Source organism: Rhea americana, unplaced genomic scaffold (assembly GCF_003343005.1).
Source record: "Rhea americana isolate MKP2758 unplaced genomic scaffold, rheAme1 scaffold_9, whole genome shotgun sequence".
Classification (NCBI taxonomy): Eukaryota; Metazoa; Chordata; class Aves; order Rheiformes; family Rheidae; genus Rhea; species Rhea americana.
This window is the reverse complement of record NW_028187088.1, coordinates 8,277,700-8,305,320: the sequence shown is the minus strand read 5'-3', so window position 1 is coordinate 8,305,320 and position 27,621 is coordinate 8,277,700. Positions and strand designations below refer to the sequence as shown.

Sequence of the window (27,621 nt, the reverse complement as noted above, 5' to 3'; positions counted from 1 at the left end):
TTTTTTTTTTTAAACCTGTGACCACTTTCTCTAATCCTACATCCCCTGGCATTCTAGGCCAGCTAGACTAAAATTACAAAGGTATAGAAGAAGACTATAGGGCTTCCCAAGGCCTGCTCAGCAGTTCCACAAGGCCTGAAAGCAGTTCCACATCTCTTCTGGCCTTCTATGCATGCGTACAGCTTCCTCTTTGGAAGAGGAGTGCTCTGCCTGTGCAGTATTCAGCACAACAGGGCCTTCGAGCATGACCCTGTAGACTTCTGTGTGGCTCAGAGACCAGACTCAGTGTAGATGATGACCTAGCATGAAACATCCACTAGGAATTAATTTGGGTGATAGCATTTCTCAGACCTGCCAGAAAGGAGAGTACAAATTTGGTCACATCTTGAATTCTTTATCATGTTTGTAAATTGGAAAATCTGTAAAAATGCAGACTAGAAGAAAAACTCCTCTTCAGAGTCTTACTATAGGAGGGATAAAATCTGCTTTTCAGTCCTGCTTCAGCTGCAAGTGTCTGTTAGCTTTTCTCCAAAGTTATCTTCACTAACAACTACATGTTCACTTGGGATTTTTTTTCAGAGAAAAACAAAGTTCCGGTGCTAAATAATAAATAACAAGCTCAATTTGTTTGACTAAGAGCTTCCTAGAGATAACTTAAGTCTCTTAAGAAGGTTAGGTTATGTTTTTTTCCTCCCCTGGGTCTTATCTCTGCAAAAAGATTTCAACAGTTTTCCCACTGTTGGACCTACAGTGAGTACAACTTTTCCTGTTTATCAGCAGCAGAAGCACAAGTTGAGGACCATGGCCAACATTTTTATCAGTAGGGCACAAACCTTATATAAACTCTATCATGGTTTGTTCATAGATGTATTTTGGCAAGGCTAGTGGTGAGAGAGACCTGAATGCTTTCAAAATACATGCAGCACTAATACTTCCTCTGGCTAAAATATGTTGCAGAAAATCTATCCCATTTCCTACATGCTTTTCTGGCAAAGCATGTTATTTGTGTGCATCAAAACATAGAGTTCCCAGAAGACTCGGATCAGACTCATGCTTTGTCGTCTTTTATCTCAAATTAGCAAAGTATAAAAGCTTTTTCTTCTCTGAAAACTATGGAAGAGAACATCAGCATGAATGCTAATTCTTAAAATGAAAAAGAAATAGAATGGAAAAGCTTTTTAAAAGTTGTCAGCTCTTGAAAAAGACGCTATTTCAATGTCATCTGTAATGCTAAGCTACAGATGCAAGCTGTGTGGCAAGAGAGTTCTTGAATTACCGCTTTTAATACTGTATTTTCACCCTTTAGTTGCTGTGGGTAAGATTTTGCAAACTCTTAGAGGGTTGCAGGCAGGAAAAACGCTTATCCCACAATTACCAGAGGCTGCAGAATAGATGTTTAAAAGTAGCAATCTCTGTATTCTTTCTCTGTGTTAGAGATGCTGAATTGGTGAACATCTAGCTGCTCGAAACCTCTACCAGATCTGAACACCTAGTCACCTCGGTGTTCAGATCTGAACACCTAGTCACCTCGGTGTTCAGATCACTGCTGCATCCATATTCCCAATGTGACAAAGCCTAAATAAGCAGATTGAGTAAATTAGGCAAATAGCTCAAGAAACCCAGGATCTTCAGAAAAGCACTGAAGATACCTGAATAAACAAGGTTCTAAAGTGATTAGGAGGGATYTCTTTATCTGATAGCTGGCCTCACTGGTACAAATTGCAGTCTTGATAATTTTGGTAATTATAATTTCTTGTGTAATGGTACAATGCTTACCCTTGCTAATCTCTTATTGTACATATATGGGGAAGAAGTATATATCTGCAAAATAATAACTGGAACCATTACTCAATAAGTATCCTATTAGGTGAGACTCCTGAACATAAGTTCAGAAGTCTCAAAGGGGGAATTGTTGTGGATAACTAGGCCTTGAAGGAATTGTTGTAGATAACTAGGCCTTGAAGCTTCTCAACCAGAATGTAACCGTTAAGATAACAACAGGAGGTCTCCACTATCAGAACAGACCAGTTTGACCTGAATTGTAAAACCAATAAGCATGACAAAGAAGAGGAAGAGCCAAGTTGAGACTTACATGGAAGTTCCAGCAAAGAATTCAACTGAAGGTCATCCTGGTATGACACTTACCTGCTGCTAGAAACCCCCTGCAACCCCGAAAGACAACCCCTCATAGACTCAATGTGCACACGTAATGATATGTAAATATATAAGCGAATTCCAGAAAAGTAATGAATTCCCAGATTAATTCCAAGAATTGTAATGAATATGTATGAGGGGTATCGGCTAAAAGCTCAACAAATCGTGGTCTCAGGGGGCGTATTAGGTGGAAGGATCCGCTATGCCCCCGGCACCTATTAAAGGAATGCCTGCTTCTTGATGCTGCATTGGTGTTAAGAAGTTTTATTTCTGGTTTTCAGTAACAGTTTCTGGCATTACAGATGGTATTACAGATGAGTTGGAGAACATCTAGGACTGAACAGTGACTGTGCTTATGCAACAGGTGACATTGATAGATCAACGGAGGTACAATCCATTGCAATACTTACGTGAAATGAGGCCTTGCCTGTACTTAGGCAAGTGGCTAAATACTATTATTTAGTCTTGTATCTGAGAATTCTTGTGGTGGCATAATTCTTACAGCTCCATTATGCAAAATAAGTCTCTCTTTAAAAAGCTCTGTCTTACCCTTAGTCCAAATCTTTTAGGTTAAATTAGTTTTAACTGTCTGATGTATTTTCATTTGAGTATGAATGTGCTTAATGTTGCAGAGTTTCTATGCCTGTTCAATTTCTACATTGTATCAGCCTCACTTTCCCCCAGAGTATTATTTCTCCAGGGCCAGACTTCATAGTGTTTGTCTTTGCTCAGACACAGCTCTCTATAAAAGGTAGTTGTGTGTATATTATAGGATTTTAAGAAGGCAGAATTTGCTTTGGTATGTAAGTAGGAAAAAATTCAAAAGATTTGTTTAAATGGAAATCAATACAGCCAACCCGACTGTAGTCACCCTGTATTGGTCTTGTTCTTTATTAATGCAAAAACTCTGTTGTATGAGTAGTGTTTTAAAAGATAAATATGATGGCTGTGTCTTGTTCAGGTTTTTCTCTTTGTCTAGGTTAAATAAATGGACAGACTGTATACATTCTTCTGAAGTCTTAAATTATGATAAGTTTTCTGAAGAAGTACATTCTATTTGTTCACAAGTAATGGAGCTGATCTCATTGCTCACCCCCACTGTGGGGGAGAGAGCTCATTGCCTGTTTCTCTGGTCTTTGCTCTCTCCTCCTCCACTCTGCCATATGGTCCTGCCTCCTCTGTGTGCTCTCTAGTAGCTAAGAAACCTTTCTGAATCACTTCAACTCACTAATCAAGAAAAACCTTTTCTGTCAGAACTGAGGCCATAAGCAGGTTGCATTTTACTAGACAGAGAAGAAGAATAGGAAATAAACACCTTCCTCGTATCGATGGACGCTTTGGCCTTGTGTCACATATCTGACGTTTCCTGATTCTTCCCAGGACCCAGTCTGAGAAGGAAGATTCCTAGCCACTGGGAAAACAAATATAGAGCAAGTCGATACAATTAGTGACACCTGTTCTGAAAAGTGACACCAGATGGATATATTTGGCCTTTCTTGCCTTTCTGAGGAAAGGAGAGTCCTTTGCATTTATCTGGCCTCTTACAGGTTATCATTGCTTCATGGCTGTCTATAGCTGCTTTAAGCTTTTTAGTGCCAGAATATGACCAGTTCTGTAAGACTACTTGTTTGGGTGTATTTTGGCTTATAAACTGGTTTGCTTCAAGATGAGTAGAAGTAAGACTACAGATAAATGACTAATGTATCTGTGATTAATTTTCTACCCAAGACTGCACTGGCAGYCCTGGAAACAGAGGGAAACTCATCCAGGTAGAGCAGAAGTGCTTTAAATCATATGAATAAGAAATGCCTGTGTCCTCACCATTATAGTGCACCCACTGTTAAATTAGACAGTGAAGCTCAGGAATAGTAGCTACACAGCTAGAGGGAGCTTGGCTGGATCACATGGCAATGAAATACAGCAGTGTTTAGTAGACTGAAAAACAYACTTGGATAATCTTTACAAGCTTAGTTAGGAAGAAAATATTGTAATGTTAAATGTAGTCAGTGACTGCAGGGAGAGAATAAATTAATACGAAAATCTTTTCCAAATAGCCGTTCTCAAAAAAATGTCTTTCAGTATAGTCTATGAATGACAAAAATTTTTTTCTAGGTAACAGACGATGGTGTCATAGCCCTAGTGAGTGGAACATGTTCAAAGAATTTAAAGGTAACTTATCTAAAGTAATAAAAAGAAATACGAAAAGCAAACATTTTTAATTATTGTTTCTAAGGGGTGTTCTTTATCTTTTGGTCATGAATCACTGGGACACTGCTACACGATTTGTAGCAGTGTCCGAGACCAACTTTTTGAGAACTGCAGTTTCTTTTCAAGATGAATTTTCTTTTACTGAATGTAGCGTGCTCATTTTAGCTCCTTTTCTTTGAGAAAAGTGTATGACGTGCAAATGATTGCTTTTTCCATTTATTTATTTTGATTATTTCTTGACTCTATTGAGCTTTTGGGCACATTCTGTAACGTGGAGAATTTTGTGTATTTAATGGGTGGATGCCTGTGGAAGCAGTCTTAGGTCAGGAAGAGCTTCTTGGGTAGCTGCCATAAGACCCCTTTCATGCATAAGGGTTCAAGAAAGGTGCCTGGTAAACAGTGTCCAAGAAGAACTAGAAATTCCAGGGACAGAAAGAAATGCCTCTAATGCCCTGCAGAAGAGAAGAGGCAGACACTAATTATTGGAAAATAGAGCAAAAGAGTACAAGGCAGTCCCTTGGACCTGTGGAGACCTCAGTGGAGGAGACTGCTGCATGGTAAACTTTAAACCTATTGGAAATAGGCTTCGTTATCTTAGTTAAATTTTTATAAAAACTCTGAAATATTTGATGGCCTTAATGAGTTTATGACTTTTCCAAAAGTGGCAGAGAGAAGCAATTATAGGTAAAGAAAGTAAAAGACAATAGGAATTTGTTTGGAAAAGATTTTAAAACAAAGAGTATCTGATTGTTATGATTACTACCAATAAGAGGTACAGAGGGATCATAAATATGATCAACAGTGTGAAAATCCTCAGTTTATCTGATAAAATGATTTACATCTGCTAGAGCTCGAGAGCTCCATTTATCAGTTGTCTTATTTCTCTTTAATTTCTGTTTAACTTATGAGGATCATTTTAAAAGTGGCCAAGTGTAGAGTCTGTGCAAATCAATTTATATAAAAAAATCAGACTTTCTTGTCCCTTGCCATACAATGTTAGAATGTTAAAATGTTGGCTTATCTTTCTACTATTCTTCATAACAGGAGATCCACATGGAACGATGTGTGAATCTGACTGATGTTGCTGTGGAAGCAGTCCTTACTTGTTGTCCAAAGATACACATTTTTCTGTTCCATGAATGCCCATTGATAACAAGTGAGTCAAATCATGTCTGACAGCATCTTCTTGCTGCCTGAAAAAGCAAGTTATGTTTTGTAGATACTGCCATACACATAATAAATGATTAGGTAATGTAATCATTATACACTGGGGTTTTTCAAAGCAAGGTGAGAGCTTTGCCTTGAAACCTGACAGCCCTCAGAGAGGTTTCTCTGTCTCTCAAAATGTTGATGGAGATCCAAAATTGATGAGGAAACTTCATGAAGAGATCTAAGCATATTAATCACCTACTATGTTCCAAAAGTATGGAACAGCTTTCATTGAAGAAATAGTGGAATAAACTAGGATTGATCAGCCTGAAAGAAAGCAACTTAAGGTTTATGATAGAGATCTGAAAAACAATAAGTGGTATAGCAGAAAGGATGCTGAACAGTATTTCTTTGTATGAAAGAATGAGGAATATCAAACAAAATTAGTGGGAACTGAATTTAGAAAAAGGAAGAACTCTTCACGTAGCAGATAAATCTGTGGAACTCATCGCTGAATGATGTCTCCCATGCTAAAACTATAGCAGCCCATAGACTGTGCCAGTACTTGGAAGAGAGATTCTTGGAAGGTTAAACACGTYGAAACTACGTCTAGCTTAGGAAATTTCCCTCAGCTGAAAGTAACTAGAGGATAGAAAGGATCTGGGGAAGGTGTCTTGCATACTCTATTCTTAGACCTTTGAGGGCACCTACTCATAATCCGTGTTAGTCTTGGTAATTCACTAGCCACAGGGAAGTCCATTCTCAATCAATCCTCAGTCTTTTCAAAGAAGGAAGGGCCAAAGAAGACAGGAGAAAAAAGAATAGATGAGTTTTCTCCAAAACTAAGGAAAAAAAAAAAAAAAAAAAAGAGGAGGGTGAAGGTCAAAGTGATGTCAAGGCCTGTGGCCACTAACTTGAGTGCAAGCAGTGGTCAGAAGTGCCATGCTGACTATTCATTTACCAAGCAGAAAATAACCAATCAGAGCGAACAGTAGTTTATAGTATAGTGGTTTGATGTGGTAATGGGAGTAGGAATAGTTAGGAGGAAGCAGATGTTTCTGTTGTCAGATCACTATTTTAGCACACAGTCACATTGCTCAACATTGTCAAATGCAGTGTTACCACAAGGTTGTCTTCATGTGTATCCCAAATAATGTTGATACCAGTGGCTAACGTATAACCTTACGTTTCCCTTGCAATGAAACATCAAACTTATGCCTGACGGGTATGCAAAAGTGAAGCCCACAAGACTCTTGAAGAAAAAAAATGTATCACAACTACATAAATCTGAACTAGAACAGACAAAACTGACCACCCAGATCTCATTTCTCCTAGTGAAGAAGATCGCACCTAGCCAGTGATGTGTGTCAGCTCAGTTAATTCTGTGTGTGGGCATATTAAGCATCAGCTGTAAGATCAGCCAGTCAAGACAGAGAAAGGTTTCGATGACCGTGGCATTGAGATGGCTGCAGAGATGGCCATTCTTGAGGCACTCTTTAGCTGAAGTCCACAGGCTGAGTCAGGATCTGCTCAAGCTTGACCAGCTGTTCTGCAGCTGTGCATAGTTCCTGGAGGGATCCCACAGAGCAAGTGCCAAAACTGGATGTCCACAGGGTGTACCCTGTTAAATGCTGTCTCCTTTTTGAGGGCATGAAGTGAAATGACTGACTGCCCCCTGGTAGAGGTCTCTGGCCAGATAAAAAGTTGTCAAAGGTTCTGAGGCCSAGAAGCTTTTACAGAGAGACTGGGACAAATGCTGGTGTTGTGGTCAGGGCATGGTTTTCCCTCAGTGTTTCTCTGTACCCCAGTTTTCCTGCCATTTCTTTGCTATAATACTGGGGTTTAAGGAGGGAGATCTGGGGAGAGAGTTTTTTAGAAGAGTTCCAGCTCATCAAGCAGCACTGCAGGAGAGGTCAGATTGGGGGTAGGTGTAGAAAGGAGCAGAGAAGAGACTTAAGAGAGGGGAGTGCATGTTGTGTGAGGGAACCTGTGTGAAAGGAAGCAGAAGAAGAGTGGAAAAGCACCTGTGTGCCTCTTTTTCTTTTTTTTTTTTTTTTTTTTTCCTCTCTCCTTCCCCCACCCCTTCTGCTTTTCTAAGGAGAAGTGGAAGGAGGATAAAGGAGCAATGGGAGTTGGGAGAAGATAACGTCCGCTCTCTCCAAAAAGCTCTTGGTGAGGCTGCAGTAAGCTATTGCACAGTCTGGGGCAGAAGGAGTAGGCAAGGTTCTGCTGCACCTAAAGACATTGGATGTAGCCGTAGCTGCAGAGCCCTGGAGAGGGGAGAGTTTGGAGCTGGAGGGTTAGGAGAGCCTAACTGCTCTATCTGCTGGCTCCTGTTGGAGGCAGGATACCGAAGAGGATGGACTCTGGTTGTTTTTATGCACCATATAAAAGTGGAATTGTATTTTGAAAGGATTTACAACAAGTGAACCTATACTACTGCTCCAAACTCTGTATTTTTGTTACTAACATAAAGTGTTGTTGCAGTATGATTAACAGAGATTGATTGCAGATCCATAAGCAGATCAGCTTTCTCTGATTATTCTGACTTTCTCTTTTATTCTCAGTTTTCCAATACATGCTATACTTCCCTGTTTTTGCTTGTTCGGCAACTGACTTTATAGAGATTAATACATTCATTTTATGAAACTAGATTTTTTTGACCTTTACATCAAAGTGAACTACAAGAAAGTCCAAGGAAATTGCAGAAAAAACAGACTATTAGTACTATATACTGTTGTGCATGCTCAAGACAGCTGAATTAAAACTGCTTTGGCAACCATAACTTTGTATTTCCTGAGACTTGCGTGATTAAAATGGCTGTTTTTTTAAATTTGCATTAATTCAATGGTTATGCGTTTATTGGAACCRATACCAAGAGAAGCTGCTTAACCAGGTATGACTGAGCAAACTTGATTTATGGTGCAGTCATAATCAATGTTGATCCAATTTGCCTCTTCTCTGAGAAAGATGGAGGGGGAAAATTTCTTTCAGGGAAATGAACTTAAACTTACCCTTTGATTTAGAAAAATACCCTTATGCAAGAAAGTGTCTAAGGTTAGGGGTTTTTGTTTGGTTTGTTTGTTTTCTTAAAGCCAGATGTGGCTTACATTTTTTTGTTACTTAGGATGCTTTTATTTCCTTTTATAAGATTAAGTCKGTTTTGAAAATAAGACCATGAGATTATTTTCACAACATTTTAGCTGTGAGTGTGGGAATATCACTGTTTTTCTTTGTGGGTGCATCGCCTGGACAATGTGATTCCAATAAGCACTAATTTGAAGATGTTTAACCATCAGACAGTGCTGATCTCTGATCTTTTCATACTCTAATAAAGCAGATGACCTACAAAAAATTGATGTTATTAGTAGTCCAAAGAAGTTAGTGTTCTAGATTTTAATACAATCTTTTTGCCCATCTTTCTGTATCATTCTCTTTCCCATTCCCATCCTTATGTTCTGTGACTTTTTTTTTTCCTTTGCTTCAACTTCAAATTTCTCATCTTTGTCATTAAGGCTATTAATAGTGCCATACCCCTTCTGTCTTCTCATTTCTTTGCTTTCCTTACTCTTTTCTACATCTCGTCAGATTATCAGTTGTAGTAGCCTTATCTTCAGGTTTAGATTTTTTTTTGTGACCATCCCAATGCTTTCTTCAAATGCCATCCTATATACTAGTGTTGTCTAGTTAATTCATGTTTCCTCTTTAAACCTCTGAAAGATGTTCTATGATTCCTACTAAATGTAGGCTAGTTAGAAATGAGCAACCTGAACAGAACTTAATCATAGTTGAATATATTTGTGAAATTCTAAAAGGAAGAAGAGACATTACCCTCCTTTTTTTTTTTTTTTTTTTTTTTTTTGTGTTGGGTTAAGTGATGGTACTTCACAATTATGTGACTGAAGAAACAACTGAATGGTTTGGAATTATTTCAGCTGTACCTAAAGTATGACCTTCTCATGGAAAGCTAAGCATAAATACAAATTGAATTATTTTATTGTTTACCTAATTTCTGTATACCACCTATATATATCTGTATGCATATGTATGTATTATGAATGATTAACAAGAAATTTGTTTCTTTTGCAGATCGCTCCCGAGATGTTTTAGAGCAGCTAGTTGTATCGAACAAAATCAAGCAAGTGATGTGGACTATTTACTGATTACTTTTGTCTGTGTGTATATGAGTGTAAGGTTTACAGATGAGAGCTGTTTCAGAAAACAGCCACCTCTGGAAAATAGCTGTCCTGCTGGTGACTTCTGTACTAGCAGATGGCTTCGCTCCTTGTTCCCGCCAGAGGTCTCTGTTGCCATTCCAGGCCTCACCCTGTGAGTTAGGGCTTCATAGTGTCTTATACATAGAACCTGGTCGGTCTTTGCAACACTGATCAAATTGCATTAAGAAGAAAGTTGAATTATAATCCATATTACTGTATCATCTCTCAGCTTCCTTGAAGGATCAAATTAGGCTACTACTTAACATCTTATTCTTAACCGCTTATACAAACATACTTTAGGTAAGTTCCTGTCCTGAGTTTATAATTTGAGAGGGTAGTTGCAATTAAAAATACTAAGCTCAAACATAGTATTAAGACTTATGCAGAAACATCTGTAAAGTTGGGGCTTAAATCTGAAAAATCAGATAAAACTAATAAATGGAGGTAGAATTAATGGCAATGCAAGTATATTTTAAGAAGTAACAAGTAGTCTCCTTTCATGATGTATTTTGCTAGGTCTGGAGGTTATTGATGCTGCAGGTTTCTTTTTTATTTACCATCAAATACTTACTGGAGTTTTACAGTTGCAAAAGTACAGTCTTCGAACATAAAAACAAAATTGTCTGTAAATTATTGTAGTCTCATTTATAGAATTTCAGAATAGCAGTCATGATATTACCGATAACAGAATTCTGTATATTGGCAAATACTCACTTGCTTTGGCTTTTGCCTATATTCCTATGTGACAATTTTTAACAGGAATAAAATGCTGCTCCTTGTAAGCATAGCTGAGAGTGAAACAGGACCAGACACAGGCTCTGAGCACATGAATCTCAGGACAGTAGAGTTCAGCAGGGTGTGTGTTCTGCTGTGTGCAGTTCATTACATCTACAGAGGCCTACAGAAGTTGAAAATATTTCTATTTATGTATTGTTCAAGTGTAGTCATATTTAAAAGCAAAGTTCAGTTCTTGAAGTGTAAATGAGTTTATTACTTGATGTAGCAGGGATCTCATCACAATTTTAAGTTATACTTAGTGTGTCTGTTGAAGCAGGAGACATATAGTGAGTCTTATGATTTCTACATTAAGCTTAAAGATTAAGCTAGTCATTTTAGTGTTGCACAGGTTGAGGGGTAGCATACTATGATATACTCTGTATCTGGAACTAGCAGGACTTGGGGCGGTCTTATATGGATCTGGAGGCACTTAGAAACCTGTGAGTTTAGGCAACCAGTAGGAATATGTTTACTTTACATCCCACACTGTCACAGGTCACACTTTAGGTGTCATAGAAATAAAAACTYTCTAATTTATTTAAAGTTCATGCCAAACTGCATAGAAAATAGTAATATATATATTATTATGTTACTATATGTATGTTGCATCCAGTAATATTAAATGATATTACAATGTCTGACGACAGTCTCTGTTCTTCTATTGGTTTTATGAGTTAGGGAAGAACAAATTCTGTTTACTAAAAGTGCTAATATGTAATCATTTTTAAACTAGGTGTCTAAATTCCTAACTCTGAGTCTATGCAGTATTATGGCTCAGTGCAGAGAGGACTGTGTTCCCAAAACATAATGCATCCCAAGATATAATTGCATCTATGCAAACCAGTCCTGCAGACAAAAGTTTAGTTTTGCTACATTAGTGTACATATCAACTAGCTCCTGAAGGCTGTAACTGCAGCAAGTCACTGGACCAGATAAAGACCTAGGAACTTAAATGTATACTTAGTTCTAACCATCCAGGTTTGAAAATTTTTCTATTCCCTTTTTTTTGTTGTGGGTATTTTTTTTCCCCCTACTGTTCCTGTAGTTCAGTAGATAGCAGCACTGACATGTTCAGTAATCTGGTCAAACAAACACCTAAAGCTAGCTGTCCTTGCTGCAGGAAGTGTCCTGTAAAAGAGTAAGACTCATAAGATAACTGAGGTTGGATGGGGCCTCAAGAAGTCTCTAGTGTAACTTCCTACTCAAAGTAGGGTCAGCTCTGAGCTCACACCACATTCATCATGGCTTTATCCAGTTGGATCTTGGAAAAAAATGAAGAGGACACAGCCATGAAAAATTTTTGCAACCTGTTCCACTGCTTGACTGTTCTTACAGTGAAAACTCTTTCTTATGTCTAGTCTGAACTAGTTCTGTTTCAGTTTATGGCCTTCCTCTCATGTTTTCCTACCATGCACTGCTGGGGAGAGCTTGGCTGCATCTTTTTTCCAGCCTCCTTGTAGGTATGGGCAGGCTACTGCTCTGTCCCCCTGAAACCTCCTCTCCTAGAGGCTGACCAAGCCCAGCTCCTTTAGCCTCTTGTTGTAGGGCATATAGCCATAATATAGAGCAGTAATGTGGTCAGATTGCCATTTTAAGTGCTATATCCAGAAAGAAAAATACAAATGGAGATAAAGCAGCTGAAGAGAGCAGACCACTAGAGTTTCTAACAGCAAAGGAACCATGTTACTGGAATCTAGGTTTGTTATGGTGATGGCAAATGCAGTTTACATTCTTTCCTTAAAAATGCATGCAGATGTGTGTGTTCTCTTATCAGCCCTTCCTAAGTATGTAACTTTGTGGTGTATCTTCACCTTGTGCTTAAAAGCCTATACAACACAGAGATGAATGATAATGTTGTATTCTTAGGTTTGGAAGTTTAATATACCACTTTGAATCCTTCACTGCCAGAGATTGTCTGCTCTCTCATGGGTCTGGTACTAGCATAATTCCACTGAATATTTTTTTGATTCATGTTAAATCAGAGTAATATTCAACAAATATTCATGAGCACTGTTAAAAGTGGGAGAAGAATATCACACATACTTTTATTATTTCATATTCTATATTGTATTTGGATACTGTTACCTTTGTAAATAGCTGGGTGAGAATATTCATGTATTGTTTTGAAGATTAAATTTTGTCTCTGACTCATTCGGGTAGTTTTAAAAGCTTGTTACATTATATATTTGTGGCCATGTACATCAGCATGAGTTCATAATCCTCCCACATTATAAATACCATGGTTTTCCGAGTGATTGACACAAACTTTTTCATGTATTTAAGCTTCTACTCTATCACCTAGTATTTGGATAGTTGTTGATGAAGTGTTTTTCATCCTTCAGTTATTAGTTCTTCATCTCTGCTTGTTCAATAGTTTACTGCAAAGGTGCTAATTATTGGAAGACTGCTCTGAAAACTTTGATTTCTTGATTGAGTTGATGCATACACAGACACGTACCTGCGGATCAAGTTTTTTAATGCTGTAGATGTTTCTTCGCAGTTGGTTAGGATCATTCTGGAGAGCATTGTTCAGTATCTCCTCAGGAGGAGAAGAGAAAAATAATTGTATCTGACTTTTCTCTTATTCCCTGTTCAGAAGCTTCAAGAAAGGAAAGATTTCTTCATCCTGCACCAGGTCCCTGTTATGATGGGTTGCCATTTTTCCCTGCAAAGTTAGGCAGTCTAGATCATTTGAATGCCCTCTCTAAATGCTAGATTTACCCTACAGCTATTACTATTTAGTCATTCCAGTTGTTAGTAACTTTTATTTTGACCAGAGTCAAGAAGCATGTTTTATAATTATGCGTGGCTCCTAAATGATCACTCTAGGGCTTAAAGGAAGAGTTGACTTTATTTTAAAGGGGAAGGAGGAGACCCAAATTAGTTATGCTTAGAAGGGAGATCCAGGTAAAGAAAGAGCAAGGCACTTTGAGCACAATATGAGCTAATGATCTAGCAGAGAGTTTTATGGAGGACAGCAATAATTTTCTTTGTGAACAAGTCTTGAGAAGGGAGTGCAACTATCTTTCAACCACCATCCTCTTCTGTCCTCCCAGCTGTATAATGGAAGTCTGAAACATTTCACAATACCATCAAAGAGTGAGATTAATACATTAACATATGTGAAAGATGACAAGCATGTAAACTCATGAGCATAATTTATCTTTGGATTAGCACTTCAGTGTGGATCCATTCAAATAAAGTTTGCCTGTAGTGTTAACCTCAAATTGAGCCAAAGCCTTGACAAGTATAACTATACAGAAGAATAGTAATCTACTGTGCATCAACGTATCTGTGCCATGTTAAAGTCCTATTTTCATTTTATACACTTTATTAAAAAAAAAAAGGCCAACCAAGTGAGACCAACGACATTATAAAGTTAGCTTTAACAGCTTTCTAAGCTATTTGAGGTCGGTAACTCCAGACAATACTTGATGTTAATCCACTGTTTTCTTGTCTAGTAGACTCAGGAAGTGAATATTCTACAACTTTGTGCAACTGACTGTGAATTCTGTGTCTTAAAAACTCGTGCCTGCCAGGGTCACCAATCAACACTTCAGTTTGCCGTATCCTGATGCATTCTCTCAGCCAGTGATGAAGACCATCAGCAAGTTGTTCATCATAAAACATATCCCCTAGAACAATAAGGTCCCAGTTGCCCACCTCTGAATTAATGATGTTCTTAATGGTGATGGGGAAGGGATTCAGATGGTTCAGTTCACAATTTAAGATCATTGCCATTCCTGCAACTGAAAAAAAAAGTTTTAGAATTCTCTCTTTCAGCCCCAATGCAAATTTCAAATACTTTGAATAACTTTCAATTTCATCTCTTATTTTTTTTATCCTATATAGCGGCTTCCACGGCTTTCATTATGCATCAAAATAATAGCATAAAATGGTGGAATTTTATCTTCATCACACCACTACATGCAGAAGAGCTATCCCATATTGGAAACCAATGGCACTCCTGGATCAAAATGGAATACTAACAGCCCTATCTGTGGGTATATTTCCTCCCTAATCAATGAGTAATTAAATTATAAATAAACTGAATGCAGAAGTCATTTAAGAGAAAATAAAATCGGGGAAAAAAATAGCAAAATCTAGGCCCTAACACAGAACCTGCAGCTCATACGCTACACTCAAGTCCTAGCGAGAAAGCAAGTTACCACTTACTCTTGGAGCTTTCTTCCAAACTAGCTGTGATGATGCATAAGAAATATTTGATAAACACTTTGCTGTTTATTCATTCTAAAGAGCTGTTCACATGGAAATCACCTTGTATAAGGAAGCCTGGTACAACCCAGCTTCTAATGTTGGCAAAATCCATTAATGTTTTTAGCATTCTAAATTAGCATATTTGGAGACCAAATTTATCCCAAATGGGTCAAAGAAAAGTTAATGCTAAATGTGCTTTAAAAATTAACAGAGCTTTGCAGAGAGTTTAAAAAAAAAAAGGCTTACTAGGGTCAATGTCGTTAGCAAGGACTTGGGATGCACCACTCATCACAGCAGCAATTGCTGTTGCTCCACATCCACTTCCAAGATCCAAAACTGATCGCCCTTTAACAACACATGGATTATCTAAAATATACCTGAATTCAAAAGGAAAACTGTTAAAACTATGAACACATTTATGCAGATTTCTCAGCTTTGCATGAGTGTTCATGTCATACATTTACTGAAGCGTGATATGCTACAAGATATTATTATTCCACATATGCTGCTGGCACATAGCTCCTTCTTTGTCTTTGCTTATACAAAAATTATCTTTCTCCCTTTCTCTTGTCCCACAAGAAAAAAAACCAACTGAGTAAATAATGTTTGATTTCAGTCAGCTCACTCCCTGACAGGTGAGCTTATGTAGTAAATGGACACAAACTGCAATGCAAACTAAGATGGACGCAAACTAAGATGCTTGGTATCAAAAACAGGAAATGGAAAACTGTTCATAAGGATTTGTAGAAATTGCAAGAAATCAGCCTGAAGAAACATGAAAATGGATTTGCAGTGAATATTACACCCTCAAAAGACAAGACCTCCCAATACCCTACATTACTGTTTATACAACTATTTGGAAGATCATTTTCTCCTCTTCCTTTTTCTAAGTCAGGCACTTAGGTGTGCAAATACTTCTAGTCTGCTTAATGTTGTTCCTGAGTAGCAATAAGAAAATGAGAATACAGCAACAGTGAGCAGAAAGAATATCTTGACCTAGTCACCGATAGTAGCCAAGAAGACTCAGCAAGCAAAGCCTCTAGGCTGGAAATGCACAGGAAGACTTGACACAAGGCAGACAGTAGTTATTATTAAACACTATGGGTCATATTGTCATTACTGAGTGTTCAGAAATTAACCAAGAGCCTAGAAATTCAGTCCTTTGTAAAGGTGCAAAGCCTTAGGTGACATAAATTATTGTTAATTGCCATTATGTCTATTAAACTAGAAACATGAAAAGATTTTGCATTTGTGTCATCTCCTAGCATGGAAGATGATGGCTGACKGTTGGCACAGTCATAGGCTGCTGGTGTTCTAATGTAGAGAACTGTAACAGAAATGTTAAAATTAGTGTAAATGGCAAATGAATGTGAATGTCCAGGCACAGAAGCACAAGAAGGAACAGCAGAAGTAGACCTAGTAAGAATGTCAGGTGTTGCTGGCACCTAGATGGCACATCTATACGCAGCTTCCCAGGAAACTTCTTCCCAGCACATTGAGAAGGAAAAAAGATACCCTAGACCCAGACTAAAAAAATGGTAAGACATTAAGAAATAATGGAAGGGAGGCAAAGACCACCACTGAAGCTATAAAATACCCAGATTAGGAAACCAGGAGACATGATGAGGATTTCACAGACCATGCCTCTCATTCCCTGTGTCATCACAAACATTCTTGATCAGACTGTGTGTTCGGACACATAGAGCTTTGTGCTTATGAGCATGTGGATCTGAAGTGAGTGAGTGAGAATGGTTTAGTTTTACTAAAAATTTCCTTCTTCTTCTCCTCTAAGGTTTGGCATTGGGCTTTACTACGTTGTTACTCCAATGTTGCAGCACTGTTTGCTACTCTTAAGATGTACAGAGATACCCTCTGACTCTGAGGGCACCTAGGAAGGGCATTTGTGCAGAGGCTTAGCAGCTCAGCTGACTGGCAACATTCCTCCTGTGGGTTTTGGTCCCTTAAGGACAGCCCACAGTTTGCAAACAGGCTGGAGGACAGGGATGGGACCTCCATGGAAAGTGCCTTCCTTCCTCTTTCCATGGAAAGGGACTGTACTTGTATTTGCAATGACTTTCCTGGAATACTCTGTTTAGAGCATGATTTAACCTAATACTGTTAAGTAAGTGCCCTGTTTCCAGCTGAATGGTTCCCAAGCTACCTCTAATGATTATGGCAACTTAGAACAGCTGGAACCTGCTGTCTACCCAGGGACAGAGAGAGTACATTATGCTGATGCTAGAGACTGGTGTCAGACATGCTGAGTTAACAAGGTGTCTTAGGTTACTCTGTAAGGAATAGTCTGAAAAGGTAATAGTTCTGATGATATGGAAATGCCAATTGTGAAATAAGCATAGCTACAAAAGCAGCATGTTTTCACGCTCCTTTTATTTTCAATTTATTTTTACTTTTCTAGGTTATGTGAGTAATTTCTGACATTCCCATCTCCTCAAAACAAGTGTATAAACAGTAGTCAATCAATTAGTGTTGCTACCCAACTACCTGGGCATATGAATCCTAATAATAAAATGTATAGATTACCTTACCTAATTTAATTACATGATATTTAAGAGCACTCTAATTCATCTAAATGGCAGGCTAATCAACTCACAATTTGGAACTGTAAGACTCTTTCCTGGTTGAAAAAAACTTTCCTGTTTCTGCTCTCTTGTAGAACAGTAGTTCAGATCTTTACCTTTCATCTGTACGGGGATGACTGACAGTTTGTTCTTTTCTGTAACAAGTAGGAGCTTTTTCTGCTATTTGAAGTGAGAAGTCTGACTTTACAGGATAAAGGAATTCCAACTAGTTCTTGGGAAGCAGGAATATCAAAAACATTTTGATAGTAAGTGACCAGAATCAAAATGCAGATTCTTGTGTGATGAGAAGACAAGGAGGATTCTTTAGATACTCATTTACTGATTCAGGCTAACCAGCGCTACAAAGTGCATCAGCATAAACCTACTTTTCTCAGCAGAACCAGACACACGTCCATACACCTGTTTGTCTCCTACACACACACACACACACAAAAAAAAAAGAAGAAAAGAAGAAAAAGGAAAAAACATAGTGTTATCACAAAATAGAAATTTTGGATTGACAATGAATGATATAATTAAACACCTTGCTAGGTTTTGATGGCAACTGCTTGGCTCTCCCACAGATCCAAATTCAACCCTGTTGTCAACACATGCAGCTCCACTGAAGACAACAGGTTTCAGCTAATTTAAAAGCCCGAAGTTACTCTACATATAGCAGATGCTGAAACTTCACTGCCAAACAGCAGAGACTGCTGCTCTACTGCATAAGATCTGACATGCTTGCCAGTAGTGGCCTGAACTTATCAACTTTGGTGGTCTGTGTGCTGCATACCTGGACAGGGCTTGACCTCCTGGCCAGTAAATTGCCCAGAATGGGTCCCCATAAGGCCACAGATCAAGCTTTTCATGCCAGAACCTGCAGCGAGGGGTGAGGAGGCGCAGTTGTATCTCTGGTGTGAGGTTCCCGCTGCTAGTGACCTCTGTGTTCTCCTCCAGAAACGCTCTCATCTCGGGGTCCACAGACTTGCCAGCACTCCAGTGGCAGCAGCGTTTCCAACCCAGAGAAGGGCTTCCCTTCCTGCTCCTCCAAGCTTTGGCAAAGGTGTTCTGCCTGCCCAAGAAGAGGAGCCGCTTCCAGCCATGGAAGGCCATGTCTCTGCCAAGGATAACTGTTCCTGAGAACAGCTTGGAGCACAGATTATCTGATGCAGGTGATGAGGGAGAAAGCTTGAAACAAACTCACAGGATGCTGTTTTTCACAGTAATAGGTGACAACTCCTGAAAGGAGAACAAGATTATATAAGTGACATTTCAGTGACTTCAACGCTACGCACCACCAGGACTTTAGGAAGAGGAGGTTGACATGCTGTTATACAATCTTGAAAGAGTGTTTTGTCCCTGCACTAGAGAGCCTTTGAACACATCCAGTGAGAAACCACCATATAGGGGAAGAACTGACGAGGGTAAAAATTAAACATGCAGCCTTTCAGCATTTCCCTCCCTCTGCCTTACAGAGGTGCACAGAGCAGGCAATTCGCATATAAGGTTTTCCAATCAAATCCTTAGCTTTTACAGTAGGGCTCTGGTATTACAGGGGCTATGGACATAGCAAAGGTTGTCAGAAGGCTTTTTGGGGGGGGAATACTTACATGTTTTATAATAGTGATGATAAAGCATCTTCTTATATTGAACTTAGCAAACAATGAAAGGATTTCCTCAAACAACTCTTCTTCAAATTTGTCAGGGTGCCTGCTCAAAAATGACAAAACCTAGTCTCAATCAGGATACTCTCAGATAGTTTCTCAAGTTCCCAGAGGTAAGCATGGCCCAAGTTGTCTAAAGCAGCAGCAGCAAGTGAATCCAATACATTCCAAAAAAGTGAAATCTTTAGAAGCTGAGGTATTAAGACTGGATGAGTTCAGACTCAAAGGCCTTGTGATGCCAGTCAAAGCCAGTTTTAAAGTCGCAAGTAGTGAAGAAAAGCAGAATGGAAAGCTGACATGCCAGAGTTTAGACTCACTCACGATATAAAACAATGGCAGTCACCACACTCAGGGGAGAGATGAATGAAGAGCAAGATTTACTGTGCTCTTCTCATCCACCATGTCATGAAGTCTCTGGGTCTTTCTTACGCTCTGAAACCAAGAGCATCTTTACCGCATATTTTTCCTCTTGCTCTCCAATTTCTTTTCAGTAACTTGGACTTAGTTGTTTCAGGGCACAGCTTTTGAACCTCACTCAGAGCTAATGACTAGGGAAGCAACTAAAATCTGTGCTTTAAATAGTACTCTGGCATAAGTTTTCCAGGTTTTGGGACATTCAACAAGACAGAAGGAAGGACCTCTGTTTCCACAACAGCAAGACTACAAGAAAAATCAGGCATGAGACAGAAACTGTATTCTGTCTTTGCTGTTGTTTCCTCTATTCTGCAAAGAGAATTTCAAGAAAATACAGAATGATGCATAAAAAAAAAACAACTTCAGCCCTTTCCAGCCAATTTTGTCACAATGCAAGAGTTGTGACCAGTTTCACAATCTTCAACAATATAGACTGTTCTTACAAAAACTACGCAGATAAAAGGATGACAGCAAAAAAATTATTAAAATAAAGCCTTCCTTCACGCTTCTTGATATGATTTGATTTTTTGTTTTCTTTGTATCATTATTAAATTTAATGTGATTTTAGTGGCATTTTTTGTTGTATGCTGGCTTCTGCTTCCTGTGCTGATTTTAATCTGATCGCTTACTAGAATGGTTAGTTGTGAACTAAACCCCCGTGATGCTTTGATACTTAGGCTGACAGTCAAGCTAAATCTTTGCAAACTTCTTGCACTTACTTTACTGTTAGATTAAATCACTGACTAAAAGCTTTGTGTTCCTATTAAAACTATGTGACTGAACGCTTTGCATTTTGCCACATCTGAGAAGCCCATACAGCAGTCACTAGAACTGATAAACACAATTAACGAACAGCTGCCTTCCTGAAGGCAGAAGTAGGTAATCCCCATCTGCCTAAGGAAAATGTGAAGTTAAATCTTCTCAGCTAATGGCATATGCTTTTTTTTCCTCCCCACCCACCCCCCAAATTGCTGCAAGTAGGTAAGCAGGGCTAAGTTTTTGGTAGTATATATTTTGTATTCCCTGTCACAATAATCTTCATAGCCTTCATCTGCAGAATTGACAAGCTGGTTGATTAATGGACTGATGCATTGGGTTTCTGCCTTTGAATTCATCTTCTGCAGGGAACATGCCAGCCTGGAGCTCTGTTCTCAAAATGCCGAACTGAATTTAACCATTTAGCGCAGAAAGGTGCCAGGATCCGTATCATTATGTTTGACATCCTTGGCCTTCCCATTTTATTGGGACTGAAATCAAGGCACAAGCAGAACATTTTCCTCAGAAGACACCCTCTCCCCACAAAAAATAATAATAAAAAATAAATAAAAACGATAATAAAGCTTTGGAAAGAGCAGCAGGGACCTTGCTTCCTTCCAGCCCGGGGTGACAACGCACGCAGCGGGGCCCGAGGCTGCCYGCTGAAGGGAGGGCGCAAATCCGACCTGACGCCGCACTTTCGGGTCCGTAAGTAACCTACCCGCCCCCGGGGGGGAACGAACCACGGGAAAATTTAACCTTTTCATTCAAAAACTCCCAGCTGTTTCTCTCCTAGAAAGGCTGGCGTCGGCCACGGCGAGCGTTAACGGCCGGCCCCTCATGGCGCCAACGGCCGGCCGCGCCGCCATGGCCGCGCCGCACCACCCCTGGCGCAGCCGGCACCGGCGCCCGGGCCGCTCACGCACCTACCTGCTGCCGGCGGCGGCCACCGCGGTGCGCGCAGACCGCGGCGGGCCGGGCCGGGCCGGGCCCGCCTGCCTCCTCCTTCCCTTAAAGCGGCAGCGGCGGGCGGCTTCGCCCCCGCCGGCTGCGCGGGGCTCGCCCCCTCGGCGGGGAAGCCGTTGCGCCGCCATTGCTGCCTCTCGCGGCCGCCTGGGGCCGCTTTCTCCCGCTCTCCGCTTCCGCGCCGCTACGCCGGGAGGGGCGCCTGGCCCTGACGAGGTTTCCCWGTCTTCTCCGGGCACCAAGGGCCGGGGAAGGCGCCGAGCCGTGCAGGGCCAGGCGGAGGCCGGGAAGGCCTTCTCCTTGCCGCCCGGCGCTGCGCTGCGARGCCCTGCCTTCCCCGCAGCGTCCTGCCCCGCGGGGAGCGGCCTCGCTCTGCTTGTTAGCCGGGGGCTGCAGAGACCCTCTCCCCCAGGCTGGGTCTCTGCCCTCCCTGCCGGCCCCGGCTGCTGGGATTTAGGGAGCAGAAGGAGTTTCTGACAACGCGAGCCGCAGACCGTGGTTTTCTCTAGCTTCCCTCTGGCGCCAAGTGTCCCAGCTTTCACGCAGCGGCTTTAGAAAAGGCCCTTCTGCATTGCCTGAGGTGACGAGCAGAAATTCTGCACCTCTGCGGGTGCCAGGGTTTTGAAAATAAATCGGGTGATCACACAGCCTAAGCCTGGATCTGCCCAAATTGCTTAGGCTACGAGGCCATCTAGTGATCTTCTGGCTTAGTACAATTAAAACGCACTCTCCAGGTGTGAAAGCCGCTTACAAGCAGGACCTTTCATCTAAACGTGGATGAACCCACGGGTCCTGAGAGAAGGTGGCCTTCCATCCTGGGCTACAGAGAGGTCTGGATGGAGGCAATGCAGCAGAGGAGGCGAGGACCCAGCAAGAACCTGGTGTCCCCTCACCACATGAAGGTCCACCAACATATTACATAATAGGGACRCTTACGTGTTTTTTACATTTGCCTTTTGTATACCTGTAGAGCAAAGCAGAATACAACCTTCAGGCTTTTTAGAAATGATGCCAAAAGTGGATATCAAAGTGCAGACCGTTGTGAGTTGGGCTCAGGAAGAATGCTACTTCCTGGAGCCCTTACAGAAAACCATGGAGTTTCAAAACTTCTGAGTCTTTCAGCAGCTCTGGCTGGTCCTCTCCAAGCAGGGAAACATTGAAAAAAAACTATGCATAAAATGTACAGTTCAGGATTGAGGTCTTTGTGCCATTTAGATACTCAACAACTACGTTAGGAATAAAGAAAACATTAATGTGACAGAAGAACCATTACCAACATCAACTCAGGATGCCAGGCCTGTGTGAGATGTGCTGCTGGCTTTAGGAACACTGACAGGTGATGATACAGCTCTATTGCACACATTTGATTTTATGCCTGAAAAGAGACCTGCAGAATAATACTGATGCTATTTGAGGAGTCTCAGAGAAATTTGAAAGGAAAGTTTTCTTCACTTTGATCTTGAGTTTCTTTGATCTGCCATTTGAACAAGTAATTTCTCAGGTCTAGTTTTTCTGAAGTCCTGATATACGGTGTTACTCAGTAGCTATTTGAACCTCAGTGAAGACGCTACCATCTATCAGACCACACTGGGACAGTTAAATATATACATATATATATATATATATATATTTCCTAGCTCTTTCTAGCCCAGGGACTGCTTTGCTGAAAAAAGAGGAGTGAAGTCCTTGCTTTCCAGTAGTATTGGCTAGGGCATTAAAAACAGAGATACACTCTTTCTTATTTAACTAAAAATGGTTAATTAATATTTTACAGACTCCTAGTATGACATAAAAAAGTTATGATACCAATGATAACCGTCAACCCTCACACAAATGTCCAGGTAAATCACTTAGACTTTCAGGCTGTGCTTTTTGATGGTTATTTCAGGGGAGGTTTCAAAGGTAGTCCCTTGTAAAAAAAAAGTTTTATTTACACAGGCTTTTGCTTTCACTTGTATGGTAACATCTTGAGAATCTCTGCTGATCAAATGTATGATGTAATTTGTGGCCAGCTATGCTAGAATTTGCTCTGAGGACAAGGAGATCTTTGATCACAACATAACACGGATTTTGTCAATCATGGAGGGGAGCTAAACTTTCAAAATGCAACTGTAGACTAGCACATGGTGGACTCTTGTGTGTCCAAGGGAATTACTGGATTATTGACTGATAATTCAACTGTCCAGGTCTCTGGGGAAATCTAGTCTGAACTAATTAACAATCAAGTAATAAAGAAGTGGAAATGTACATGGAAGGAGATTAAAAAAAAAAAAAAAAAAAGGAAAGACGGAGAAGCTACCTTTGCATTAATTAGCCAATGACTCATAATTCATCATAGACACAAAGGTTAAACAGAAGGGAAGAAAGGTCGGCAGTTCAACTGACAGGTGACAACCGCAGTTCATTCCTTCTCTTCTAGCTTTTAAAACTGAAACTCCATTCCTCTTTTCCAGATCTCTTTTTGCAAGGCCAACTGCCACAGCTTGTTGCATCAAAAGCACCTCACTGGAAAGTCACTGAAGGGAAGATGGATGCATCCAGAGTGGTGTTGATTTGTAAAAAGCATCCCAACAACTCAGTATTGACAGTCAGTGGTTTTACACATCAGGATCAATTTGTGGTTAGCCAGAGGCTGCCGAAGCAAGATATTATCAAAATGTAGCTGGCATATTAGGTGGTAGCTAAGGCAAAATTGAAGATGAGTGCTCTGGCCAGGTAAAAGAGAAACAATTCAATTATTCTGTTGTGCCTTCAGCTATAAAATCCACACCTACACATTTCAGAATCACTGTACATCTTTTACAAATGAGGAATAAATATCCTGACAAAACAAATCACATATTACATATTGCATGTCCTGAAAGAATTAGGTGTGTTTTACATAGGTTTACTTTTCCCTGCTGCTTAGCCAGCTGCGTCAGGCTAGGAGCAAGAATGAGCAGCAGCCAGCAGAGGTGAAGGCGCCAGTTAAGCTCTGACAGCAGGTGGGAACAGGGGAACTGCAAGGTGCTGCTCACTGCTAGGTGACGTGAGCAGAGGCCTCATTAATCTGATCCTTGCTCAATGTAGCCTCAGTCCTCCTGAGGTGAACAGTTCCCACAGGGGTCCCAGGGGTGAGGCCAATGGAGTGAAGGCTATCATCTCTGAAATCATTCTGGGTGCATTTCGTCCTTGTCCGCACATGCAGCTAAACCACGCTTGGCCTCAGCTGGCTGCTCATGTTCACATACAGGCAAATCTGAGGGCATTTGTGTTGCACAGGTGAAGCCTTGGGATACACAAAGACTCAGATGCTTCATGCTTCTCTTCATATTCACTTGTTTTCAGAGAAAATAGTTTCTTGATGATACAGCTGATACTCTAGATTTGGTTAACTGCTTGAGCAAAGGTATTGTCGTGTTAAAACTAGAGGATACATATTTTCAACAGCATTTGATTGCTTTATAAATAAAGCCTGGAGCTACAGCACATTTGGTTATGAGAGTTTAAGGATCCTGCTAAGAGCTGTTGGCACCAAGGATAAGGTGAGCAGATCAAATTTTTGAGGAGCCACATTAGTTCACAACACAGATTGATTTTATAATTCACCAGTGCCAGAGAGCTACATAGAATTTTTTAGTTTCTCTTAGGTGCTTAGAGCCTAGCCTAATTAGACATTACCTACCCTCTTCTTTTGACCTTCCTCCTGGTAGCCTGCCAAACATTTGGACTCTTGCAGGGGTCTTCGGACAGAGGAAAGGATGGAGATTTGAATCAACTGCAAGACTGACAGGTGGTACTTATTCACTGGAGAGGTCCCAGGGGCAACTTTTGCCTAGAACTTGGTGCAACACACTTCTTTGTGCTAGTGTTTGCTATTGCATCTCTGAAGCGTTTCGGGATCCTTAGGAAACTTAGTTATGAGTCAGAGTCATGCTATTTCAGGACCTCTGCTCTTCACTGTTTTGCACTAGTATCCAGAGGATGTGGAGAACAAGTGATAAAACTGCAAGGGTGCCCAGAGGAATGGAAATAATAGTTCCCTTGCAACTCCAGGCAGCTCATTCACATGATGAATAGTATGGAGTTTAATTTCAGTGAAATCAAGCACAGAAGAGCTACTATTTATGCATGTGGAGGCATGGAAAGGTCAAAAGAGGCTTGAGAAAGACTCAGTCTTTGGTCCTGCTATCAGTTTTCAATGATATCCTACAAAATGTTAGTTCCACTGGTTTACCATCCTTATTTAGTCATGCAGGCATATCCTCCAAAAGACATTTGGCACCCGTCTTCTTAGGATATAGATGGGCAACTGTGTTATCGTATCAGCAAGTCTCACATACACACAAAACCAGGTCCATGGAGATTGCTCACAGAACAGGTTAAACTGACATTAACCCATATGTGATTTCTTGTTGTGTTTCAGGCTTCTTCTGTGCATTGGCAACACACTGCAACTTCCTTCCCCTTGGCTGAGGACATAGGGCGCAGATGCACCCGAGTGGCTCCATGGCAGCTGGCTTGGTCTCAGCAGAGCCCGTTTTCAGGCTCAGCACCTACTGTCAACAGGACTGGGCAGTTTCCATATGGAGCCACTTGGATGTCCCCTTGTCACAGTCCCCAGGGCTCCTATTAATGAACACAGCATAAGAGACCCCCAGATTTGCTCTGTGAGGAGTCGTCTCACATCTAGGAGTTTTTATCAGCTCAGGCATCAGGTTTCATGGAAGGGGCTGAGTCCAGATCCAAGCTGAATGTGGAAGCAGTGTTGCTTTAATTGTATAGCTCCTGGGCTTGGCTGCTTTGAGCTTACTCTGTGGGAAACCAAGATAGGTGTGTCCACACCTGCAGGGAGCTTAATCCTCAGCCTGAATAAAAGGCCCAAAGATAACAGAGCAGACAGGCTGTTATTTTCCAGACAGGAAACTAAGCACTTCAGTGAGTGAGGTGTTGAATCAGCACATCCCAGCTGTACAGGCTGGCTGTCAGGGCCCTGAGGACACTAATAGACCTTAATGGCCCTGACCAGGCTCACCTGGAGATCCCTCATCCTGACTAGACCCAGGAGCCCATTTCAGCCCAGTCCGGAGCCAATGGTCCCTGCCCCATGATACTGCAGTGATGCTGGTCTCCAGCTCTGCCATGGATCATTTCACCCCCTACACCCCAAACCCGACTGCTTGGCCTGGCCTCATCCCCATAGTGATGCCCAGGGCTGGGGCTGCCCTACTCCCTTGCAGGTGGTGTGATGGGCCCTGCCACCATGGGGAGCCCCTGCCAGTACCAGCCCTGGGGAGCTGCTGGCCCATGCAATGCCCTGCAGGTGGTTACAGCATGTGCTACTGATGTGTTGTGTGAACTCCTGCTTCACCCATCACCACTGCCCTTTGGTGGGAACTAGCAGCTGGATGGAGTCCGTTGGACTTCCTGAGGAAGACTTGAAGTGGCTGGACACAGCTACAGGGCTGGTCATTGAAAACCGAGCTGCTCATGGCTTTGGCTCAGGTGGGAAGAAGCTTTATTGGAATTGCCCAGTAGTACTTGCATTTAAACCTGCGTGTAGGCACTGATGTTGAAGTTTACCACATCACACAGTGTGAAATGCTGCCACTTGCAAAGGATGTGCTTCTGAGGAACTGGTTTGGAATTGCTTAGCATGGACCCTGGCTTAAATAAAATGTGGCTACTCGTTTGCAAGGAAGCAAGTAATATGATCCTCAAGTACAAGCAAACCACTTTGAACTCTATCCCTCTGTTAGATCTGACCTGGAGCTAATTTCCAATATTCCTAACCTAAAGCGTGAATGCAGTAAGCCAGTACAGAAAGCCTACAATCTAGCTGTCATCAGTAGTAAGAATCCTAAGCAGCAAGTGCTTCAGGGCAATTCTTTGGTTGATCTGGCATGAAGAATGAGTGGCAAAGAGAGGTGGCTGAACAATAGGATATAAATATTTAGGCTTCTGCTAAAAAAACACTGCCTGTAATAGGGAAACTGAAATAGGGCCTTTAATGCTTTGATTTGCAAGAATTGCTTTTAGATTCATAAATTAACATCATTGAAATGATCAGAGCATTTATATATATATATATACATAYACACACACACACACACACACATATATATATATACACAAATGCGCGTGTGAGCACATGCATACACATGCACACATGAGCAAAGCAGCAGCCATAGCAGCCTTTGCTAAATGGTGAAAACAATTCATTGTGCGTATTATTCCAGGAAATACTTTTCATCTGTCCTTGATCTCATGTTGTATATTGGCTATGGATTTGAAGGATTTGGATTTCTTTAGCACGCCCTTGGGCTTTCAAGTGTGTTAGGAAGCATTGTAATGTAGATGTGGGGTGTCTGGCACTTCTTACTGAGTAGGGCTTCAAAGGGAAGCTGGGAAATTGAAATCAGGGAAGTTGAAATCAGACTCTAATTATGCTTGTACAGAAGCCAAAGGCATTTTAACAGAGAGCTTGTATGTTGTTCTTGGGCAGATTTTGTCCAGAATGCATGAAAACATAAGGTTGGT

At 40.9% G+C, this 27,621-nt stretch overlaps 2 protein-coding genes across 3 annotated transcripts in view; one reads left to right on the top strand and one right to left on the bottom strand.

Moving 5' to 3' along the window:
* Positions 1-12,656, top strand: part of AMN1 (antagonist of mitotic exit network 1 homolog) — a 28,011-nt gene extending 15,355 nt beyond the window's left edge. Inside the window, exons 5-7 of one of the 2 annotated variants that reach the window (XM_085324069.1) lie at positions 4,267-4,323; positions 5,407-5,518; positions 9,601-12,656. In XM_085324069.1, the coding sequence (XP_085180195.1) occupies positions 4,267-4,323; positions 5,407-5,518; positions 9,601-9,674 (243 nt within the window). In that variant the 3' untranslated portion in view covers positions 9,675-12,656. The remainder of the gene's footprint in view (positions 1-4,266; positions 4,324-5,406; positions 5,519-9,600) is intronic. The other variant, XM_085324071.1, reaches the window with a different exon arrangement.
* Positions 12,657-13,337: 681 nt separating this feature from the next.
* Positions 13,338-20,786, bottom strand: ETFBKMT (electron transfer flavoprotein subunit beta lysine methyltransferase). Its single transcript, XM_085324072.1, is given in 5 exon segments — positions 13,338-13,913; positions 13,916-14,254; positions 14,970-15,100; positions 18,096-18,541; positions 18,913-20,786. Coding segments are annotated over 4 exon segments (813 nt in total). The 5' UTR covers positions 18,416-18,541; positions 18,913-20,786; the 3' UTR covers positions 13,338-13,890.
* Positions 20,787-27,621: the final 6,835 nt, after the last annotated feature.